At 45.5% G+C, this 22,403-nt stretch overlaps 1 protein-coding gene across 1 annotated transcript in view; it reads right to left on the reverse strand.

Annotated features, from left to right (window-relative positions):
• Positions 1–22,403, reverse strand: part of LOC138503894 (mucin-5B-like) — a 1,431,798-nt gene that overhangs the window by 804,954 nt on the left and 604,441 nt on the right. The window contains exon 19 of the mRNA XM_069623965.1: positions 773–901. Within this exon, the coding sequence (XP_069480066.1) occupies positions 773–901 (129 nt within the window). The remainder of the gene's footprint in view (positions 1–772; positions 902–22,403) is intronic.

Below are 22,403 nucleotides of genomic sequence, written 5' to 3' on the forward strand. Positions count from 1 at the left end.
TCACTGATGGTGCCGGTGCTTCCGAGTCCCCATTCCAGTGGAAGGAATGGGGACTTACAAAATCTGTGGTCTGACTTCACGCTCCGCTGGGTCTTGTAATGTCCCGGTGGCACCGGGAAGTCAGATGGCGGCAGATTCCATGTTACAGGGTTGGCGGCCCAAACTAGTAAAGAGGCCCATTGTCTGCAAAGCGAATCTGTAATCTATAAGCAGAGTTTCATTTCTCTCAAAGTGGAGGGTAAAGTTAAAGAGTAAAGGCGATTTTGCCTTGTTTCACTCTTACTTATTGCACTCTGAGAGTGTTGGAAATTGCATGTAGGAGACCAGCAACACGTAAGTACACGTGTTAGGGGTCCCCTGCATGCAATTACCATGTAATTTAAAACTATCCCCATCTCCATTGAGTTTATTTGACCAGTATGTTGTTCAAGTATATCCATTTGGTGAGATAGCAGAATATCACTGACAGCTGGTATCCAATCTTGCTTTCTGTTCTCTTCCAAAAGTTAAACGCACCATCGCGCCTCTTTTTGTCACGCCTTCCACGCAGGAAGTGGCGCTAGGTGACATGGAAAAATCCAGCATTGGTATGCTACAACACAACACACAATTTTAAAGTGGCATTTCAATGTAAGGTTTTATTTATCCATGCGTCAGATTTTGCATTTACCAATATGCTTCAAGTTTTGATTTCAGTGGTTGGTGGAGATTTGCCTAGGTTGATAAATAAACATTATTGCAGCAAGAAGAAATTGGAAAAGTGTTCTTTTACCTTCTAATCCAGGTAAGTCATGAAGGCATTTGCCGCTAGGATTCCGGCAGGTCTTTATGCAATGAGAGCCACAAGGCTTGTAATGCCATTCACACCCTTCTCCATCATTGTAGTAGTCACAGAAGAGAGCTGATTATGGATGAAAAAAAAGCCACTCATTGATGGTCAAATAAAGAATAACTTGTCTAAGTCAGAGCTTCTGATTCATCATAATGGAGGGCACCCCTTTGTCCCTTGATAACCTCAAATCATTTACATTTCACGCATTCACTTCACTATGAATGGTAAACTATATATCATGCAACTCAGAAATAATCCAATAACACAACAAAAGTCCGCTCCACAAAAGTGCTTCTCAGGTCCATAATCTCCAAAGCTTTCTCCTCCCTACCTGCTATGCACGTATTTGCAGTTATCCTCATCCTCAGTAATGCACATGCTCTTGCATCATCCCACCCTATTTCACTGCCCTCTGGTTAGATCCAGACAGTGTTACGCTCTATACATTCAAATACATTCAATAAATGTGTTTGGACAAATTCCAATAAAACTTGAAGTTACGAGTGTAATAATTGTTATTTTACCTCTGCTGAATGAGAATGTTTTAGGTCTTTGCCTTTTCTGCCTAGAGGTAGACTTCAAAGGATTGGGAATGTGTCATGATACATGATAAGGATACAGCGAGTTATTGTGGCAATAAGCGCGAGAGTGCGGGCCAATACCGCCCCAGGTTATGCCCCCGGGGCCGTAGTTATACGCGAGGGCCTTAACTAAGCCCCAGGGGCATTACCTGGGGTGGTATTGGCCCGCAGTCGAGGGGCTTATTGCCATTAGTACCCGGCCCGTTAGACCGGGGTACTAATTGGTTTTTTTTCTGTTCCGAAACACGTTTCGGAACAAACAAAAAAAACGGCTAAAAAAATGGCTGCAGGGAAAGGAAAAATGTAGTCCGTTTTCCCTTTCCATGGCGGTCATCGGGAGCGGGCGCGCTGGGAACACTCTGTTCCCAGTGCGTCCGCTCCCTAGATAAGAAGAAAAAAAGAAGGTAAGTGGGGTGGGGGGAAAAAAATAAAAAAACATACCGCGGTCTCCCCCGGGGCACAATGGAAGCCTCCAGCCGTGTGGAGGCTTGGAGCGGGGATGGCCCCACTCTGAGTCTCCTCATTGGCTGAGGGGCTGCCACGCCCCTCGCCGGCAACAGAGTAGCCGGCACACACAGCATGGATGGGAATACCATGTGGTATGGCTCGCAAATGAGCCAATCACCACACAGTATTCCTGTTCAGCCGCGCGTCCCGGGTACTAATGTGAGGAAAAGGCAACTTTGGAGTTGGTATGATATCCAATTCCAGCCTCCAGCCTCCAAAGTCATTGTAGAAATATGTTGGTATGTTAAAAACTGTCCATGATGTGCTAAGACTTGGCTCATTACAAGTACAGTGGTGCGGGACAAAATGGTGGTAATGCAGTGGTAAGTCTGTTATCACTGCATTACCGCTGCATTACCTCACTGCCATGCTAAAACTTTGGAAGTAAAGCAGAGGAAACATTCTCCCGCCTTACTGCCAAAAAACATCAATATCACCAAAATCCCCATGGAGTCCTATGGACTACACAAACGGGAACTAACACTGCCATACCATCATTTGTAACCCAGCTGTAATTTCTCTGGACCAAGCGGCAGTAAGGGCCATTCCTTTTGGTTGTATTCCAGTGGATTTACCACCAGAATAGCACCAAACTTATAAAGAAGCGCTACTTTTTCACTTCAGTCCCCATCTGCAAACAGGTATGTTACCAATCAACCTAGGCATACTATTTTCACTGATTTTATTGTGAACTCTTTTCTGAAACAAAGACTTGTTACTCTGCATACATTTTCAACGATGCATCAATTTACTTGTGGAAGTGTATACCTAAGGTTCCGGAGTTGGCTCTGATTCTTTTAGACTGGATTTGGGCTTGTGTTATTTGCCAGGTACAATTTCTTTTGGTCAAGTATAAACATATATTGCAAGGTTCTGTGAAGTGATTTGAATAGCGTTGGAAATAGAAAAGTGCCTTGTTTTGGTAATCATTCACAGAACAATTGGGAAACAGAGTAGAGAAATCTGCCCTTAGAGCAAAATCTACATTTTTTTTTATGAATGACACAATCTCATTTAGAGATGCTATTACCCACATTAGAATGTGTCTGCACCCTTGTTGTACATCCTGATTCTTAAGTAACTCTTATGTTGTGATAGTATGAATTGCAATCACCAGTGCTGTTCATAAAGAGCCCAAAGCAGACATTGGCACCCACCTCCACATTTTTGGGTACATTGTGTAAGGACGACTTTCAATCTTGACCAGTTTAACAGGGGTATAATGGGGTAACTGGTGAATATTGCAAAAAATATGTGGAGTATGATGGGAGTTATAAGGTTTGGATATCAGCTAAAAGATTTCCTGCACAATTTCTGCCATCAAAACTTTTCCGAATTTTCTGGTCCTTGTTGTGGATCCGGGTATTAATCCTGCAGCTATTCAATCTTAACAACCCAATAGTTGAAGTTGCCCAGGGCATGAATTTTCCATCACACTCAGGTTCAATCTTTGTCTGATGGATTTCTTCGATTCAGTTTTGAGACCTGTGCTACTAGGTATCATGCATGATGGCAATGAGGAGATTGAGGCTTCTGAAATTTGTGATTTCCAAATTTTTCAAAGCAAGATGCAATTTATTGGTTGAGCAGGCTATTAAAGCAGTGATACATCTTTTGAACCTCCAGTCTATGTTCTTTTAGCAGCTTTGATGTGACTATTAAATTAATCGTTCCATGACAAATAAGCAGGCAATTGCAGGTCAAAGGATTGACTGTTATACTCAGGGTTCAGTATCTCTGACCAATGCATGTGTTGGTTCTCGATATACTGCTTTGGGGTACATTTTACCAACTCAGCAGAATCCCCTCCATCACCAAGCTGCAATTCAGCAGTACCAGCAGAATATGGCGGTGATGGCTCCTTTGAGCACCATTGCCTCGCATCAAAACTGCATTTTGCAGCTACAAAAATGATGGCTGTGCTGTCTTTGCTAAGCATCTATTGGGCGAGATGGAACATGGAACCCCTCGAGAAAGGGTGCCAGTGTTTTCCTTATGTGCACCAAAGAAAAGAATTGAAAAGCAGTGCTGCTTTGCTGCTAGCTCAAAATTTCCCATTGAAAAAGGAAATATTTTACATTTAAAGTGACTGCACCTGATGCTATTTTTCATCTGTTAAAAAGTACACAGTTGGTCCCAGTGAGACACAGCTATGCCCAGCCATATTCAGGTTGTGCTCCAGCAAAAGAAAGCATTTATCACTGAATGACAGGCTGTGTCAGGCAAGATCTGCGAAATAACAAAGAAACTTCACTTCAAGCCTATCACAACTAAGTTCTTTATAAAAAAGCTATCTCTCTCTCCTAGCTCATGTCACTTTCAAGGGACCTTTATGTGGACAGATACTTGTGCATTGGAAACATGACTGGGGCTTTGGAAAGATTCAGAAAATGAAAGTGACAGGCCAGCAGAATTAACCCATGTGTAAAATGTATTTTTGACAAACAAAGAAAATGTTTAAAAGTGAAATGTTGAGTTAAGGCACTGTCTTTGCACAGAATCTGAGGGGGGTTTTGTTGGTAAACATTAAACATATATGGGATATTTAATTCCAACAGATTTGCTTTCTGGCCCAGGAAAGAAAAAAAATAAATACATCTACTGTGAAACCAGCAAGACAGGTTTTTCCTGGCCTAGCTTCAAAAGACAGTTTCTTCCTGGGAACAGCAGATTGCCTCCTCCCAAGGGCACCAGCATCTAGAAACTATGAATGGACCAAGAGGAAGAATGTCACACGCTCATCAGACTCTATAGCAGTGCTTCAACCTGATACAATAGATTCTGGGACGCATAGGTGTGAATTTGTTAGTAACACCTCCCCTCAACTTAAACTGGGGAGCCTCAAAGGCCAGTCAATAGCAACATTTGGAAGTGTGTTATTATATGGGAGAGAAAAGCTAGCCCATTTGGGGCAAAAGACAGTTCTGAATTAATAAACTTTGGACTTTTATTTCTGCAACCGGCCAACGCAGTAATGCAAATGTTTAACAGTTTAAATATGATTTTGGGGGCAATAAAACAAGACATTTGTAGCTTTCCCTAGGATATAGGGGACGCAAACAGCAGAAACAGGAAAATCATGGGAAAAGTATCCATGGTGGAACGTTAAAAATTAATGCAAACATGCTCTATGATAATATGCACACATGTATAAAGTTATAGAATTTTAGGTGAAATATTTCCCACCAAAAATGGCAAAAGATTATTATAAGGATGAAACAATGTCATACAGACTTGGGAGAAGGAATTATATGCTCTGTGTGGAATATGTTATGTGCATAAGTGCAACAACTGTAAAAATGTGTGATTTATGTCCTGACTAATTTTTGGCAAAAATGACCGTGGAATGGCTCTGTACCTCATAATAACACAACCCCATAAAACAGAGTCCCCTCCTTCAGTCCCATCTGCTTCTAAGGAGGAGGCGACATAACATAGGCTGACCTATCCGAGTTTTAGGGGTAGGTCTAGCTTAGTTCTGCCCAACAATAAATCCTCTGATATCACCCACCTCATAAAAGGGGGAAGCTCACAGAGACAGGACACACTCTTCAGAATTTTCCAGCTCCTGCGTATACTGATATTCCATATTTATCCTGCCAGGTTCCAGTTCCCACTGCCAAGCCAGAGCATAGCTGACCTTATCCAGGCAGGACCACTGATCCAAAAAGAAACCCCACTGAAATCCCAATAACTCGGGGAGAAAGGGAAAAAAGCTGTTGTACCCTTTTTGAGCGTATCCTGTGACCAGACCAACTTCTTGCCCCACTACCCGCATGCCAGCTGTACCCTCGCTATCCAGTGACCAGACATGCCCAGCTGTTTTCTTCTAGGAGAGCCCCACCGCGGTGACCAGTGACCAGATATTGCCTTGGTATCCAGAAACCTGATTGGCTGTCCCAAATCCCAAACTCAAGTGCTGATGTGAGTATCACCCCATCCCATAGCAACACATAGCATACCCCATCTTCATACCTTGTCTTTGTCCTACTCTCTAAAGTAATCCCATCCATAACTTGATAACTTATTTAAAACTGTCAGAATGATCTGTGCACCCTGTCCTTGATTTCCTAGTGTTAGTTATATTCTTCCCCTCATTTCTATCATTTGTAGGTCCTTAGTAATATTTTAATTAAATAAATGAATTCTCCCTAAAAAGAAGCACACTGCATGAAGGGTTAGAACTGCAGTCTAACTTTTCTATTCACGGGTGGCATTTCTCCTTTCTAGCCACTAAATCTATTTTAAGTGAAACTGGTCCTTTCCTTTCCAAACCAATTTTCTCTATTAACTGTGTTTTATTTTTAAAACCGAATTAACTTTCCCAGTGAGAATCTCATCCTGTTATTAAGTTAGTTGTTCTTTCATTTGCATATTATGCCTGTGATGTGCATCTGTCATCCAGCATTAAACCTGCATTCCAATTCTGCCTATTTCACCCATTTTGGCTGCACTGTGTTGTCATTTCAAAGTTGATTTTTTAACTGTATGCCGTTGTTAGTACCTTGCCTTGTAGTTGCTAGTGTTCCCACATCCCTGATAATGTTATAGCTCATATTTACCTCATTTATTCAACTGCGCATGTAAATTAATTATTGACCTATTCCGAGTGTCATTTGTTCAATTGCAAAATTTAAAATCCGATTTTGCCTCCCATTTTGTCCGGGAGGGTGGGATTTTAATTATGTTTGCTGCCTAGTGTACCTGACTCCTTGCTGCTCCTTTCTATCCACTGAAAATTCGATTAATAGGGGTTTGAGGGAGCATTGCAGGGGGAAATCGTAACTCAGTTGCTATCTACCCGAACAGTAAAATTACTCCCATTCATTTGTGCTTTGGATTTGTTATAGTAGAAGATCAAATTAAGTGTATTCTATCATTGTACAGTGTAATTATCATCCCATTGGTGATTGCTGCCCAAAATTAAATTGGTGGTATTTTCTTTGAATTTAAAATAAATATATATTGTATTAACCCCCACTGGCCTGTTTCATGGTTCATTGTGACTGGGGGTATTTGTAAAATGGGGTGTGAGACTGGTTGGGTGCCAGCTCAATCTGAACTCTAGGAAATAAAGCAAAAGTATTCTAATTGTGCGCTTGTCATGAACCGTCGGACGCGTGTCTTTTGGACTTTCTGGTCCCTGACACATCCGGGCTTGCACTCAGCAGTACTCCCAACATGGTGTCAAACACAGAACGTTGTTTACCAGCTTCCGCGTTGGATGTAGCACGTTCTATAACGAAGCCATGCCCCCACGGCAACACGCGTCTCAACGCTACTGCTTACAGTGGCTAGACTTGTGCTGACTTCATTGATTCCTGGTTCCTGGCCCCTATTTTTCCTTCCTGATTCATTCCCTTCCTCTTTATTACCTCTTCTATCCCGGACCTCCGTGTACCCGTCTCTGAGTACACTCTTCATCACTTCCAGAACTTCCCGGACATTCTGAACATTCTAGGAGTCGTAACACTGAATGCACGCTGGAACCCGAGGACGTTCGCACAGTGTTATACAAGACCCGAACTGTGCGCAAGAAGACTCCTTCAAAGAACTCCAGTAAACAAGATAGACAAGTGAGAAGGGGGAAACCTGTGACAGCGCTGCATCTTAGGCTGGTGGCAAGAGTCCTGGTCTGGTGTGTGACGCCCGATTGGAATTCTTAACAGATTGGGTGCTTGTGTCAGGATTTGAGACAAGTGTTACCGCCAATGGCAGCTTTACCCAGCAGGCTAACCTTCAAGGAAGTGATAATTTGTGTGGCTGGAAAGCTGTGTTAAGCTGTAGAAAGCGCTTCCTAAAACATAAACCCCAAGTACCAGGCCTGTGTGTAAAACTAAAGCAAACCAACCCCAAACTAGACAAAAAAGCAACATAATACAGATTACCCTTCTAGAAATAAATTAATAAAGAAAGAACACTTTCCAAAATGACCACAGTAGAGATTAACATGGCTAGACAGCACTTTCTGCACAAGTTATTTGTCAGGAAGGAATGGGTAGAGCAAGATAAGGAAGTCTGGCTAGAAGAGATGATGCAACAGGTCAGCGCCATGGACATGGATATGTGGCAGGACGGTGGCCTATTACATCAAGCTTTGAGCGAGTTGTTTATGACTCTGAAAATTAAAGAGGAGCAGATTAAAATTATCAAAATCACAGCCTACATGTATATCCATATGGGAGTGATGCAGGCAAAACAAGAAGAACCTTGTGAAGAACCCTGCGCAAAACCAGTCCAGGCTCTTAAACCAAATCCAGACTGAATTAAAATTAGTGGAAGAAAAATTGAAAAAGATTCTCAGGTAGAATCTGGAAATTACATTAAACAGCTAAAAGAGGACTTGGCTCACCAACAACACAATAATTCAGAACAAGAGACCCAATGAGATGCACTAATACAGGAGGGTCAAGAAAAGGTTGACTCAATCAACAACTAAAATATAATAAAGATTGCTCAGAACAAATCATTAAGTTACAAAACCAGATTGAGAAAGTGGAAGAGGAAAGTCATAAATTAATTATTGAAGAACTCCATGTGCAAGTATAATTTGATCAAGAACGCCAGAAATTAAATGCTATCAAGCAATAAATGAACGACCTGGCTGAACAGAGGGGCACTCTAAATCAGGAGAAAGATGCCCTATGTCAGGAAGTGTGCAACCTACAAACAGAACTACAGAAAGGAGAGTTAGGACTCCAGAAACTAAATGAACTAAAAGTAAAATACGAAAAGTTGTTGGAGCATACAAGACGAGTAGAAGGTGCCCTGGAAGGGAACACCCAAACTAAAAATATGCACACTCAGGTGGTGAATCGCCTACAACAAAAATTGTCTCAGTGTTCGCAAACCATACAGGCAGCACAAAAAGACAATGAGGCCCTCTGTGAGGAGAACAATAGACTCCACAAGCAGGTAATAGGATCCAGTCAAGCTTTGATAGCGGAGCAAAAGTCTCAGACCTTTCCCTACTATCAAGAGGTAGGGGCTGAGAAGGAGAAACTAGGGAGGTTGGAGTAAGAGTATGCCAGGCTAAATCTGAACCCCTGATCACAGTGTGATGCCCTCTGTACTAAGGGCCTCAAACCCACTTACCAATTTGTATGCCCAGGCACTGCTGAATTCATGTACGCCTGTTCACAAGAACTGGGTGTCATGGGGCAGCCAGACTTAAATAGGCCTAATATGATGGAGCTGACAGATCAGCGCCCCTCAGAAATTCATGGGCGTATGTCCCTGTATAGATTCAAAAATATCATGGCTGATGTCTCTGTCCAGGAAGCCTCCTATGGGGAGAAAGTCAGGAAATTAGACCTACAGAAATGAGGCAAGAAATGAGGCCCTAAAAGAGCATTTTGAAGACTTCCACCCAATCAGGGCAGTGGGGGGGATCCTCTGCCAACCCTGGAAGCAGGGAGGAGTCAGAAGACTACTCTCCTATCTGCCACTGTGGAGAAGAAACTAGGCCCCACCATTCTGCGAACCCCTCACAAGCTCCCAGAATCAGGGGGCACCGAGAAGATCATGAGGGGACCTCCAAGAGTAGTGGCTTGGACTCTGAGGGTGAGTGGACTCAGGTAACGTGGCAAAAGAAGGCAAATAAACAGCAGAGAGTTATGGTGAAAGACCCCATTAGGCAGATCAAGGCGATTAGGAATTTCATAATACTGTACCACAAAAACGCAAATAAAATATTCTGTCTGGGAGCATCTGGAACTCTATGAACAAATGATGGACACTTTTCATATCAAAGATAGCCAGAACTGCATAGATTATGATAAATGGACATTCTCTCCAGAGTACTCCAGCTTCTTTGCTGGACTGGAAGATCAAAACCACTCAAGATGGTCCACCTATAAGGTGGCCATCTTCAAGCACTCTTCTGCCCACAGAAACCCCCAGGAGGCTCGCAAAGCAGCATACAATTTGCAATGCAGAGAAGATCAGGCCCCAAGAGAGTTTGTGCAGGAGCTGAAACGTGCCTTTGCACAAACCACCAGGAGGGTGCGCACTAATTCCCGAAAATTCATAACCACTTATTTTCATGCACTCCCAAAATACATAATGACTCAGTTGGTGAGGGATTTTCATGATATAAGATCCCTGGACTGGGTAATAGAGCAGGCTACCAGGTTCTATGAGATCCAAAAAACCTGCAGAAAATAAAAATCAGATAAAAAAAAAACCAAACCAACCAACACCCCTGCTGATGCTAAGGTGGCGGAGGTGAAGGTTGCCCCCATATTAGACCTAGAAATGGGGGGGGCTAAAAACAAACTGTCCCATAATCAGCCAAATCAGAAGCAAAGAAGGCCATCTGATCAATCAGCAACAGCTGGCAGTCAGGAGGTAACCCTGCCAATGGGAACCCTAACTCTCCTGATTACATAAGTCCCAGATAAAAGGGCAACCAACCTATCTTGAGGTATGAACAGAGACCCCCGTACCAGCCGGAACGGGTGTCCCAACAGGAGCGCCAGGTCCACAACCTCACACAGGACCTGAGTCACATGTTGATGGCTCAGCAGAACCCTCAGATGAACATGGTGGCTCAGAACCCCCAAACCAATAGGCTGACATCCCAGAACCATGATGGGGAGAGAACCCTGACAACTCAGGAGGAGGCATGGGAGGAAGGGGGGTGTAAAGCCATATAGGAAGCTTCTTCACCCGTGAAAAGCCCCTGGACACCCCGAAACTAGAACTAGAATCTCCTGCCCCTGAAAATCTGCAACCCAGAGAACAGAGGGTGGGTAGGAGAAATAAAGGCATCAAAAAGGCCCTTTTTATGGAGGAAATTAGTGTCCACCAGTTTGAAGGGGAAGAATCCTTAGAGGATTCTGGGTAGAGAAACTTCTCCTTCAGGGATGAGGGAATTCCTCCCAAAGAAAAATGAGTCCCAAAAGATCTGAATAAACTCTGGGTGGGTGTGGGGACTGATTCAGAGTCACCCATCCCCGAACCCCAGAATTGTCATCCAGAGAAAAAAATATTAATGGAGGGATCCTCCCCACAAACTGGTTTTAGTGACTGCCACCAGGTAAGAGGGGGCAGCACAGAGCTAAGGGAAAAAGGGGATTCCAAAATCCCACCTATTTCGGGATGCCACATTTTTGTCACAGATTTCCGGACTCCGGCACAGAACATTTTCCAAAACCTCATTGTGTCGGAGTCCTAAATAAAGAAATTGACCACCCAGCTTGCCCAAAATGCCCATTAACCTTGCCCGCTTGAGGAGAAGGAGGGGACATTTTATGTCCCGTTCAAGAGCAAGGGCAATGTGCATTTTTAAAACTGGTGGATACTGGATCACAAGCCACTCTTCTGTCAAAAAGGGCCTTTGAGCAGCTAAATTCAGGAAGTGGGGAGAGAAACCAGATCCCTATTACCCTTCTTCCTGGACACCTCCAGAACTTCGACAGGAATGAAATTCCTGTCAAGGGGACTGTGGATCTGGAAATAAAAATTGGGCGAAATAAGGTGAAGCACCCGTTCATAGTCGCGACAACAGAGGGAACCCCCTGTCTATTAGGGAATGACATCCTTTGCAGGTTGTCTCCCCTAATATACTGTGTGAACATTAAGCAGAGACCTCTCCACACAATTGCATGAGGCCACTGAGAGCAAAACCTGAAGTCTTTCCAGGCTTCAGGCAAATGGTTGAAGGGCGGTTCAACCTCGCTGATGCCTGTGATACTGAGGAGCAAAAGAAAAAGCTGAAACAGGTTTTCGTAGATTTCCAAAATATCTTTGCTGTGGACTCGTATGAATGTGGTCACACCAAGATCCATACTACCACAATTCCCACAGACCCCAGAATGACTCCAGTGGTTGTGAGGCAATATTGCTTGCCTCCCGCATCTATGGAGTCCCTGACAGAATTTATCAAACACCTTGAGTCCCATGGATTAATTAATCCAGTCCACAGCACCTTTAATTATCGGTGCTGGGGATTTTAAAACCAAATGGACAATGGAGACTTTGAGCAGACCTTTGGGAGCTAAATAAACGGGTTCACATGTCCTGATGGCCTCTCCCCTACATTGACCAAGGGCTGGCCCAGATCCAGGGGTCAAAGGTATACACCACTATTGACCTGACAAATGAATACAGGCTGGCCTTTACTTTGGGGGGCAGCATTACACATAGACCCGGACCTCAGATACATAAACTCCAGCAACAAATTCAACATCTTCTTACATAAGGCCATGCCCGACTTGAGTGAAAGGGGTTATTCTCTGTTCTCTCCTACCCTCGCCTCTCCCTTTTCCTATCTCCTCTCCTCCTCCCCTTACTTTCTTCTATGCACTTACTCTTTCAGAATTGTCCCTGGACCTACTATGATAGCAACCTCATCTGTTGCTCCCCTATCCCCTTACTGTTGCCCCCCCTCACTCCAGCACTATCTGAAACGTTGTCAGGCCTAGTACGATAGTCACTTGTTTTGTTCCTCCCCTCCCTTTCTGCACCCCTCTCCCTCACCTTTTGTTTTCTCCGGCTCTACCAGAAATGTCGTCAGGCCTACTACGGTAGTCGCCTGTCTGTTTCCATTTCCTTCCGACTCCCCCCCTCCCTTATCTATGTCTTGGCACTTGCACTATCTGAAATGAAATGTTGTCAGGCCGAGTACGATAGTTAATTTCACATCCTTACAGTTCATGGCCTGTAAGAATGTTGTTGTATTTTCCCTTGTTCCCTTCCTTGCCTTGAAGCACTTTGAAACACATTGTGTATAGGCGCTATATAAATAAACTATCATATCATATCATATGTGGATGATGTCCTGATAAAAAGCTCAACTGTGGAGGAACACATAGTGGAAATCTGTTATGTTCTTACTCAGTTGAAGGTTGCCGGAGCAAAACTGTCCTTCCAGAAGGCACAGTGGTGCAGGACCCGTGTCAACGTCATGGGACATGAAATAATTCCTGAGGGTCTCGGTCCCCAGGAGAAGAAAATGGAAGAACTCCTAAAACTAAAAGACCCCACAACTCTGCGTGAGCTAAGAAACCTCCTTGGACAGACTAATTACAGTAGGAAGTTCATTGAGGATTACACAGAGGTCACAAGACCACTGATCCATCTGTTGAAGTGGGAGTGGGGTTCAGAACAAGCCGAGGCAGTAAAGCAACTCAAAAGAAGTCTCCCACAAGCACCTTGTCTAGTTTACCCTGTCAAAAACAAGGAGTTCTTCTTGGATACAGGATTCTCCAATACATGCTTGACAGCAGTATTATGTCAAAAGCATGACATGGTCAATAAAGTAATCTCCTATGCAAGCAGGTCTTTATCCTCAATGAAGGAAAAATTCAACGATTGTAAGAAGCGACTCCTGGCAACGGTGTGGGCATTGAAAAATGACTGCCTGTTCATCCAGGGGGCACACCTCATAGCAGAGACTCAACACCAGCCTTTGCAATACCTCCAAAGCGACAGAATCCGGGCCGGAAATGTGAGTAACTCCAGAATTACTTCCTGTATTCTATATATGCAAGGCTTTCCTGTGGAGGTCAGATATGGCTAAAACAAGAAGTGTCCCCTTGCGCAAGGTGTGGCTGACTTGCATGATTGTACTAGAGAAAACTGTCTCGAGGACAAAAGCCTCAAAACCCAGGACAACATGGAGGTGTACCTGAATTCCCTGCACAAAGTCTATGAAGAAGACAAGTGCCAGCGGATGCCCACCGTTTATGTGGACGGGTGCTCCTACCATGTTGACAACAACGGGGAGCAGGAACTAGTGGCCGGTGTTGGGAATGCCTGGGTGAATGATGCCCCGGAGCCCTCCGCTGGGTACAAAATCGGTCCCCACAGTAGTTAGGTGGCAAAGTTGATGGCAGTTCATCAGGCCATCCTCACTGCGGTCCAACACCATCTCCATGAACTGGTCAAAACCACTGATTCAGATTATGTCCAGAACGGGTACGTGGAGCACCTGGTAAATTGGAAAACCAGAGGCATGCTGTGTTCTAATAACAAACTGCTTAAACATGGCAAGCTAATACAAAATATTGATGATCTGGTCACCTCTAATGGGATGACTATCTATTGGAAGAAGATTATGGGTCATTCCAGAATAGAGGGGCCAGACAAAACTGGAGACAACCTAGCTGATCAACTGGCCAAAACGGGAGCCATCCAGGGGGATCTCCTTGAGATTGAGTCCCTGTTGGTGGAAATCCAGGTCACAGCTGTCATTAAGGTCCCAGACAAATGCTCACAATGGACTATCAACTACCCAGTGGAGTAAGGAGACCCCAGATGCTGATTTAATCACGGCACTAAAAGGGGATCTGATTATTGGGAAATTTTATGAAAACATTGAGGACCCTAAGAACTTTCCTCTGACGGATACTGATTACATTGGGAAAGAGGACCTAAGGGTGTTGATGAAGTGTCCCAAAATCTTCTGAATTCAAGACGGTTTGTTGGTAAGGAGATCCTACTCTGGTTGTGACCAGTGGGTGGTACCTACCTCATTCCGGAGCCTGATGCTAAGTCACTCCCATGACGCGGCCACAGCCGGTCATCAGGGGTTTCACACTACTCTAGAAATCTTGCGAGAGGTTGCATACTGGCCACACATGGGGCAGGACCTCGGCCAATATTTGAAGGGGTGTCTTGTGTGTGCACGATTTCAACTAAGCTCACTCACACACCGTGCTCCCCGGCAGAAAAGGGGGATGACACTGACTTGGTCAGATATACAAGTAGATTTCAACCGGCGTGTGATTCGCTCCTCTAAGGGGAACAAGTACATGTTAACAGTAACATGCTTGTTTACCAAATGGGTGGAATGTCTCCCAGCCCCAAATTGCAAGGCAGAAACAGCAGCTGCCCTGATGATCAACCACATCTTCTCGTATTTTGGCCTATCCTAAAGGATTGAGCCAGACCCAGGAAGTAACTTCACCAGCGAAGTGATTACAAAGATGTGGGAGAGACTTGGAGTAAAAAGGTAACGTCACATTGCATACCACAAGTCCTCTAGTGGGGGAGTTGAGAGGTACAACAAAACAATTGTGAGTATTCTAAAAAAGTTTGTGGCAGATTCTGGGCCAAGTTGGGACATCCGATTACCGCTTGTCCTGATGGCGATCAGATCTACTCCATCTTCTGCGACCAAGATGTCTCCATTTCAGCTTATGACTGGGTGAAGGGTGGTGCTACCTCAGCATCTGCTCTATAGAACACAAGAGCAGACACTGATAAACACCTCCACAACACATGAATATGTTTAGAATCTAAGAAAACACCTTCAACATGCTTTTGTGTACGCTCAGTGGAACCTGGAAAAATCAGCAGAGGGGATGAAGACTCAATATGACTTAAAACAACCAAAAAGGAATACCAAGTAGGAGACAGGGTCTACTTGTACAATTTACAAAGGAACCAGACCAAGGAGCAGACATTTCTCCCTAGCTGGCACAGTCTTTTTCAAATAGTCGATACAATTTCACCTGTTGCCTACAGAATCCGCATCCCCAAAGGAGAGTTGGCAGAAGAGAAATGGGTCCACATTAATCAATTAAAGAGTTGTCCCCCCAGACACACTTTGCAGCTAATTGAGGAGCCAAGAGAAAGTCAAATAGAGGAGACATCTGGGGAATGAGAAAAAGAAGAACCAGGAGGGAACAGGTAGGTCCATAGATATATCTATCTAACAGGGAGTACTTTTCTTCACTGTCAGTGAAAAAAGGCATCACAAAAACCCTATTAAAAAATATCAATAGTTATCTGTGTCATGTAAGGAATTATTTGCTGTTATTGTCTGAGTACTTGAATTACTGGAAGGTATGTGTGTCCCACTGTTGTCATCCTTCCGGGAAGACAGTCAGTGGGAACATGTTGCAACCTGTTTTTATTTATTCACTAGATTAGTACTGATTCCGCTCCTTCACAGACCAAGGAGGACTTCCCTGGGGACCTGGAAATGAAAAACCGGGGGTGTCGCTCCATATTCAAAGGAAAGACCAAAGGAAAATCTGGGGGTATCGCTCCACACTCCAACAAAAGACAACGGGAGGATTGTGGCTTACTGCTCCCTGATGGAAGAACACCTGATGAACGCCACTTTGCCCTAATATCCCTCAACAAGATGTCTCAGGAGAGTCGGAGGGATTTGTAGGGTACTTTTACCAATCCAGCAGAATTCCCCTCCATCATCAAGCTGCAATTCAGCAGTACCAGCAGAATGGATGCACTGGCTCCTTTAAGCACCATTGCCTTGCATCAAAACTGTGTTTTGCAGCTACAAAAATTATGGCTGCGCTGTCTTTGCCAAGCACCTTTTGGGCAAGATGGAACATGGAACACCCCGAGAAAGGCTGCCAGTGTTTTCCTTATGTGCACCAAAGAAAAGAATTGAAAATCAGAGCTGATTTGCTGCTAGCTCAAATTTCCCATTGAAAAAGAAAATATCTTACATTTAAAGTAACTGTGTCTGATGCTCTTTTTCATCTGTTCAACAGTACACAGTTGGTCTCAGTGAGACCCAGCTATGCCCAGCCTTATTCAGGTTGTGCTCCAGCATTTATCACTGAATGACAGGCTGTGTCAGGCAAGATCTGTGAACTAACAAAGGAACTTCACTTCAAGCCATTCGCAAAAGCTTTTTTTTGCAACAAAATATCACAACTAAATTCTTCATAAAAAAGCTCTCTCTCTCTCCAAGCTCATGTAAGTTTCAGTGGACCTTTATTTGGACAGATGCCTGTGCATTGGAAACATGACTGGGGCTTTGGAAAGATTCAGAAAATAAATGTTAGAAGGCTGCATTTGAAAGTGACAGCCTAGTAGAATTAACCCACATGTAAAATGTGCTTTTGACAAACAAAGAAAATTTGGTTTGAAAGTGAAATGTGTTAAGGCCCTGCCTTCGCACAGAATGTGAGGGGGTTTTGTTGGTAAACATATATGGAATATTTAGTTCCAACAGATTTGCTTTCTGGTTCAGGAAAGAAAAAAAATAATAAATACCTAAATCTACTCTGAAACCAGCAGGACAGGTTTTTCCTGGCCTGGCTTCAAAGGACAGTTGCTTCCTGGGAACAGCATGTTGCTTCTCCCCAAGGCAACCAGCATCTGGAAACTATGAATGGACCAAGAGGAAGAATGACACGCGCTCATCAGACTCTGTGGCAGTGCTTCAACCTGATACAATAGATTCAGACACATAGGTGTGAATTTGTTAGTAACACCGCCCTTCAACTTAAACTGGGGATCCTCAAAGGCCACTCCAGAGCAAAATGTGGAAGTATGCCTTATATGGGAGAGAAAAGCTATCCCATTTGGGGTGAAAGACTTCTGAATTAATAAACCTTCGACTTTTATTTCTGTAACCGGACAACGCAGTAATGCAAATGTTTAACAGTTTAAATATGATTTTGGGGGCATTAAAACAAGACATTGTAGCTTTCCCTAGGATGTAGCTCTGTACCTCAAAAAGACAACCCCATAAAACTGAGTCGTCTCCTTCAGTCCCATCTGCTTCTAAGTAGAAGGCGACATAACATAGGCTGACCTATCCAAGTGTTTGGGGTAGGTCTATCTTAGTTCTGCCCAACAATAAATCCTCTGATATCACCCGCCTTATGAAAGGGGGAAGCTCACAGAGACACACTCTTCTGAATGTTCCAGCTCCTGCGTATCCTGATATTCCATATTCATACTGCCAGATTCCAGATCCCACTGCCAGGCCAGAGCATAGCTGACCCTATCCAGGCAGGGCCTCTGATCCAAAAGGAAACCCCACTGAAATCCCAATAACTCAGGGAGAAAGGGGGAAAAGCTGTGGTACTCTTTTTGAGAGTATCCTGTGACCTGACCGGCTTCTTGCCCCACTACTTGCATGCCAGCTGTACCCTCACTATCCAGTGACGAGACAGTCTTGGTCGTTTTCTTCTAGGGGAGCCCCGCCACAATGACCAGTGACCAGATATGTCTTTGGTGTTCAGAAACCGGGTTGGCTGTCCAAAACCCCAAACTCAAGTGCTGATGTGAGTATCGCCCCATCCCATGGCAACACATAGCATACCCCATCTTGATATCTTGAATTTGTTCTACTCTCTAAAGTAATCCCATCCATACCCTGATAACTTGTTTAAAACTGTCAGAATTCTCTGTGCCTCCTGTCTTTGATTTCCTAATGTTAGCGCTATTCTTCCACTCATTTCCATCATTTGTAGGTCCTTAGTAATATTTTGATTAAATAAATGAATTCTCCCTAAAAAGAGGTACACTGCGTGAAGGATTACAACTACAGCGTAACTTTGCTATTCAATGGTGGCATTTCTTTTTTCTAGCCACTAAATCTAGTTTAAGTGAAACTTGTCCTTTCCTTTCCAAACCGATTTTCTCTGTTAACTGCGTTTATTTTTAAAACCGAATGTATTTTCCCAGTGAGAATCTCATCCTGTTATTAAGTTAGAGTCACTCTTTCACTTGCATACTATCCCTGTGATGTGCAACTGTCATCCAGCATACAAACTGCATTCCAATTCTGTCTATTTCACCTGTTTTTCAAACCGTTTTGACATTTGAACCCATGAAAGTAAGAACGTGTAATTTCTATGCATGTGATTTTGGCTGCACTGGCCCTCATTACGAGTTTGGAGGTAAGTACCGGTTATTACCGGCATGGTGCAAATAGCGTGTCCGAGCTGGCAATAGACCGCTAAAAGCAGCCTATTACGAATTTGCGGGCACGAGCTTTGCACCATGCTGGTAACATACCTAGCGCCATGCCGCAAAAGGGCTCCAAAAAGCCAAAAAGCCCTTACCGGCATCAAACGCACCGTACATAACACTACCGCCATAGAGCAAAGCGGCAATAGCGGTGACCGTAAATAGCGGTGACCGTAATCAGCGGTCACTGCTATTTACAGTCACCGTTAAATAGCAGAACCGGAAACAGCGTCATCGCACAGGAACTGGAAGGAGCACGGTGGCCATCTTTAAAAACACAATCCATTACCATCCTCACCGCACAGGACCCGGAGCCATCCATTGAATACAGGCATCTACCATCCACACCACTATCATGCCGAAAGCACCAAAAAAGGGAGGCGCCCACCTCAGGAAAGAGCGCTTTACCCCGGATGAGCTCCAGATCACGGTGGACACTTGTCATTCGCCGTCCTGTTTGGCGTTTGTATCCGCGTTGGCGATTACGCGCTGGAAGGGCGTGCGGAGGTTCCACTACGTGATTTCTCACCCTACGGTCTAGTGGTTTTCCAACATGGCGTCGCTGGTAGTATTTCTTTCCTCCTCTCCCAGCGATCGCGGCGTTGCAACCCCCTTCACTGCGCTAGCTCGCTGCTTTGGGTTTACACGCTAGTTTTCCAGCCTTGACCTCCTCGGTCACTTTCTGTACTTTCGGTCCGCCCTCTCCGGACTATCTCTCTCTACCTTCCTTCCCTCAGCTCTACGGTGCGCTGTTCTCCACGCCCGCCTCCTCTGCCTTACCTTTCGGCTGCGCTGTCATTCAGCCGCCCTGGTTCCTGTTGTTCCGGAGTTGTTTTCTCTGCTGGTACCCTTTCCGGTGGCTAACTTTCTCTCCGGAACCTCCTTTGCTTCGGATGTCCGGCTTTGCCTGCTCCCATCAGCTAACTGCCTCAAGAACTACAACTGCCTGCTCCAGATCCTCTCAAACCGCTGCACTCCTCGGAGGGTTTTTTCTGCCTGAACAGGCTTTTTCCCTTCGTACTGTCTCGCCTCGGGAAGGGGGTCCCAGGCTTGCTATACTTTAGCACTCACTGTGGCTTCCTCTCGAGACAGATACTTTCAACACAAAAAGGAGAAGGACTATCTCTCTCACAGGCAACTGCAACCGGAGGACTTTGAATCAGGTGAGGAGAGTGGGGAGGAACGGGAGTTAGCGGAATCAGCCAAAGCGGACAACACTCTCCACGAGCATTCGGACACTGTTTTTAGCGGTGACATGCAGAGGGTGACGATTGTAAAGAAGAAAGAGATCTGGGCCATGGTAGCACAGAAGGTGAGCGCCATGGGCAACACCCCCCGCACCACCAAGGACTGCCGAAAACGGTAGGACGACCTACGGCTGAGGGTGCGGAGCATCCTCTCCGCCAATAGAAGCCAGGCCATGGAGACAGGAGGAGGGCCAGGTTCCCCATCAAATTGATGCCATGGGAGGAGACCTATGTGGCCATGATTGGCCCAGAAGCCATTGAAGGGGTTGGCGACATGGAGTGCGGGGCAACCTCATCCGTCGATGGAGGTGAGTGTCCAAAGTCAATACTGAGAACGCATTTGTAATGAAAGTCTGTACTGCCAAGGGCTGGCCAAGGTGTCATGTCACGGTTGGCCAACCCCCCCTTTCAATAATGCCGAAACAAGTGAGACCCAGGGAAATGCCAGGTGCAGGGCTGTAACCCATATGGCACATACCACACAAAGAGACATATTCCGTGAGGCACACAGGGCAGGTGATGTAAACATTGTGCATGCGAGCCAGCACAGTACCCGGCCAACATGAGTGACCCAGACATATGCATGCATTTACCATCCAAACATGGATCAATGTGCCGCTCACCACCCAAATGGAAATAACCCACTAGAATCTCATTGTGATATTGTATGTATGTCCAAATGCAGATTCTAAAAACATTGCTCATGCCGTCTCTCTCTTCCACCCCCACAGGCAGCGAGCATGACAGCGAGGATCAGGCAGCCAACCGGCCCAGTACCTCCAGGGGCCAAGCCAGGGCCCGCCGTCTACCTGCAAGCAGGAAGACACCGCAAGCCACACCACTGGCTCCTGCAAGGCCCATGGAGGGTGCACAACCCCCACCCCCACCCCAGCCTGCACTTGCGCAGGACACATGCCCCACGCCGCACACTGAGGTGACCAGTGTGGCTGGGGAGGATGCAGCCACGGGCCCCCTCGATGTCTCTGACATCCCCTCATCTGTATGCGTAGCTACTAAGAAGGACACTGATGTGAATGTCCACACCCCTGACGCCCAATCCAATCCCCAGGTGTCATACAGCAACTCCGGTGAGAATGATACACCAAGGCATACAGGGCAAGGAACCACACTGGAACATGCCAGTCCTGTATCCACCTCCCTTACTGAAGCAACAGCAATCCATGCAAGCCCAATTACCAGCGGGCCAACCACATCTGCCACATTAGCCAGGGATGCAGAGTGCTCGGAGCAGCTCACAGGCCTCATTAATGAGTTCATCCGAGACAAACAGGAGTCCAGGGAGGAGTGGCCCAATGAACTCAGGGCACTGGGTGAGGTCATCACAAGCAGCACTAAACGGCTCTGCGAGGTCCTTGGCCAGATTGCAGACGCCCTGGAGGCTGCACCTCCTGCAAGACAGCCCCAGAAGGAGGACACACATTCTCAAAGCTCCACCACCCAGACCACCCGCTCCGTCGCTCACAGCGTACATCGCGCTGCCATGACATGGATCCCCCTGGCTCTGGGAGGGCACATTGACAATGCTGACATACACGTGTGGCCTATGTTGTCCTTAGGGACTAGTGTGTGGTTGTTGTCGGGGAGGGGATGGGGGTGAGGGTGTGTTTGGGAGTTCTGGGGGGAGGGGGTGGGGGGTGAGGATGTGTTTGGGAGTTGTGGGGAGGGGGAAGGTTTGTTATTCACATTTGAACCTACTATTTAAATACACCGGTTGTTCATCAAAAAAAACAACAGAGTGAACATTCATCATTGTGCATGTGTCATAAAATGTTTCACAGTGCATAGTGTACATGTATCCAAACACCCAGTGCCCAATGTCCTGACATCCTCACACCCTCAGCTGACTTGTGTGTCAGAAATATTGTCCATTCAATGATTGCTGCACGGCACGTCCCTCCTGTGCATCGGCACTGTGATGCTGTCCTGCCACTTCTTCCTCCTCCTCCCCTTCATCATCATCAGGTGGTTGCAGCTCCATGTCAGGGGGCAGGGGTACGTTTCGACGGATGAACATTTGGAATGACCACCATTGTGCAGCATTACACATGCCATACATTCATGACAGACAACTGTACTAGTCTTACATGACAGCAGGTAATTTATGCCCATACGCACATGTCCCTGGATGCATTGGCCCCATTTCTGACCCCGCTATGTGTCCTGTGCAATGGGATGAATGAGATGGTAGCATCCTAAGGATGGTTTATGGTGTGCACCCACATCTTGTTGCTTGTGCATCGTATATGCATGCAGCAGTGTTGGAGTGTGATCATTGCTGTGTTGTGTTCTGTGAGATTTGGTATTAGGGAGTGTTGGCTGTTGTCAGTTGTACATTTGTACCACACTGTGGTATCCCTGTTAGGCTCAGTTCAATGCACTCCCAGGGATGACTCTCCAGTGTGGTGATATGCTCGAGGCAGCAACATAGTGCATATTGCTAGATGCCCTTACGGTGTGTGAGGGCTGCCGATGAGTGGTGCATGTGTTGTGGGATGTGGCCTGGTCACCTGTTGGTCATGTGGTGTTAGG

The sequence above is a fragment of the Ambystoma mexicanum genome, chromosome 11 (genome assembly GCF_040938575.1).
Source record: "Ambystoma mexicanum isolate Mex_15411 chromosome 11, UKY_AmexF1_1, whole genome shotgun sequence".
Taxonomy (NCBI): Eukaryota; Metazoa; Chordata; class Amphibia; order Caudata; family Ambystomatidae; genus Ambystoma; species Ambystoma mexicanum.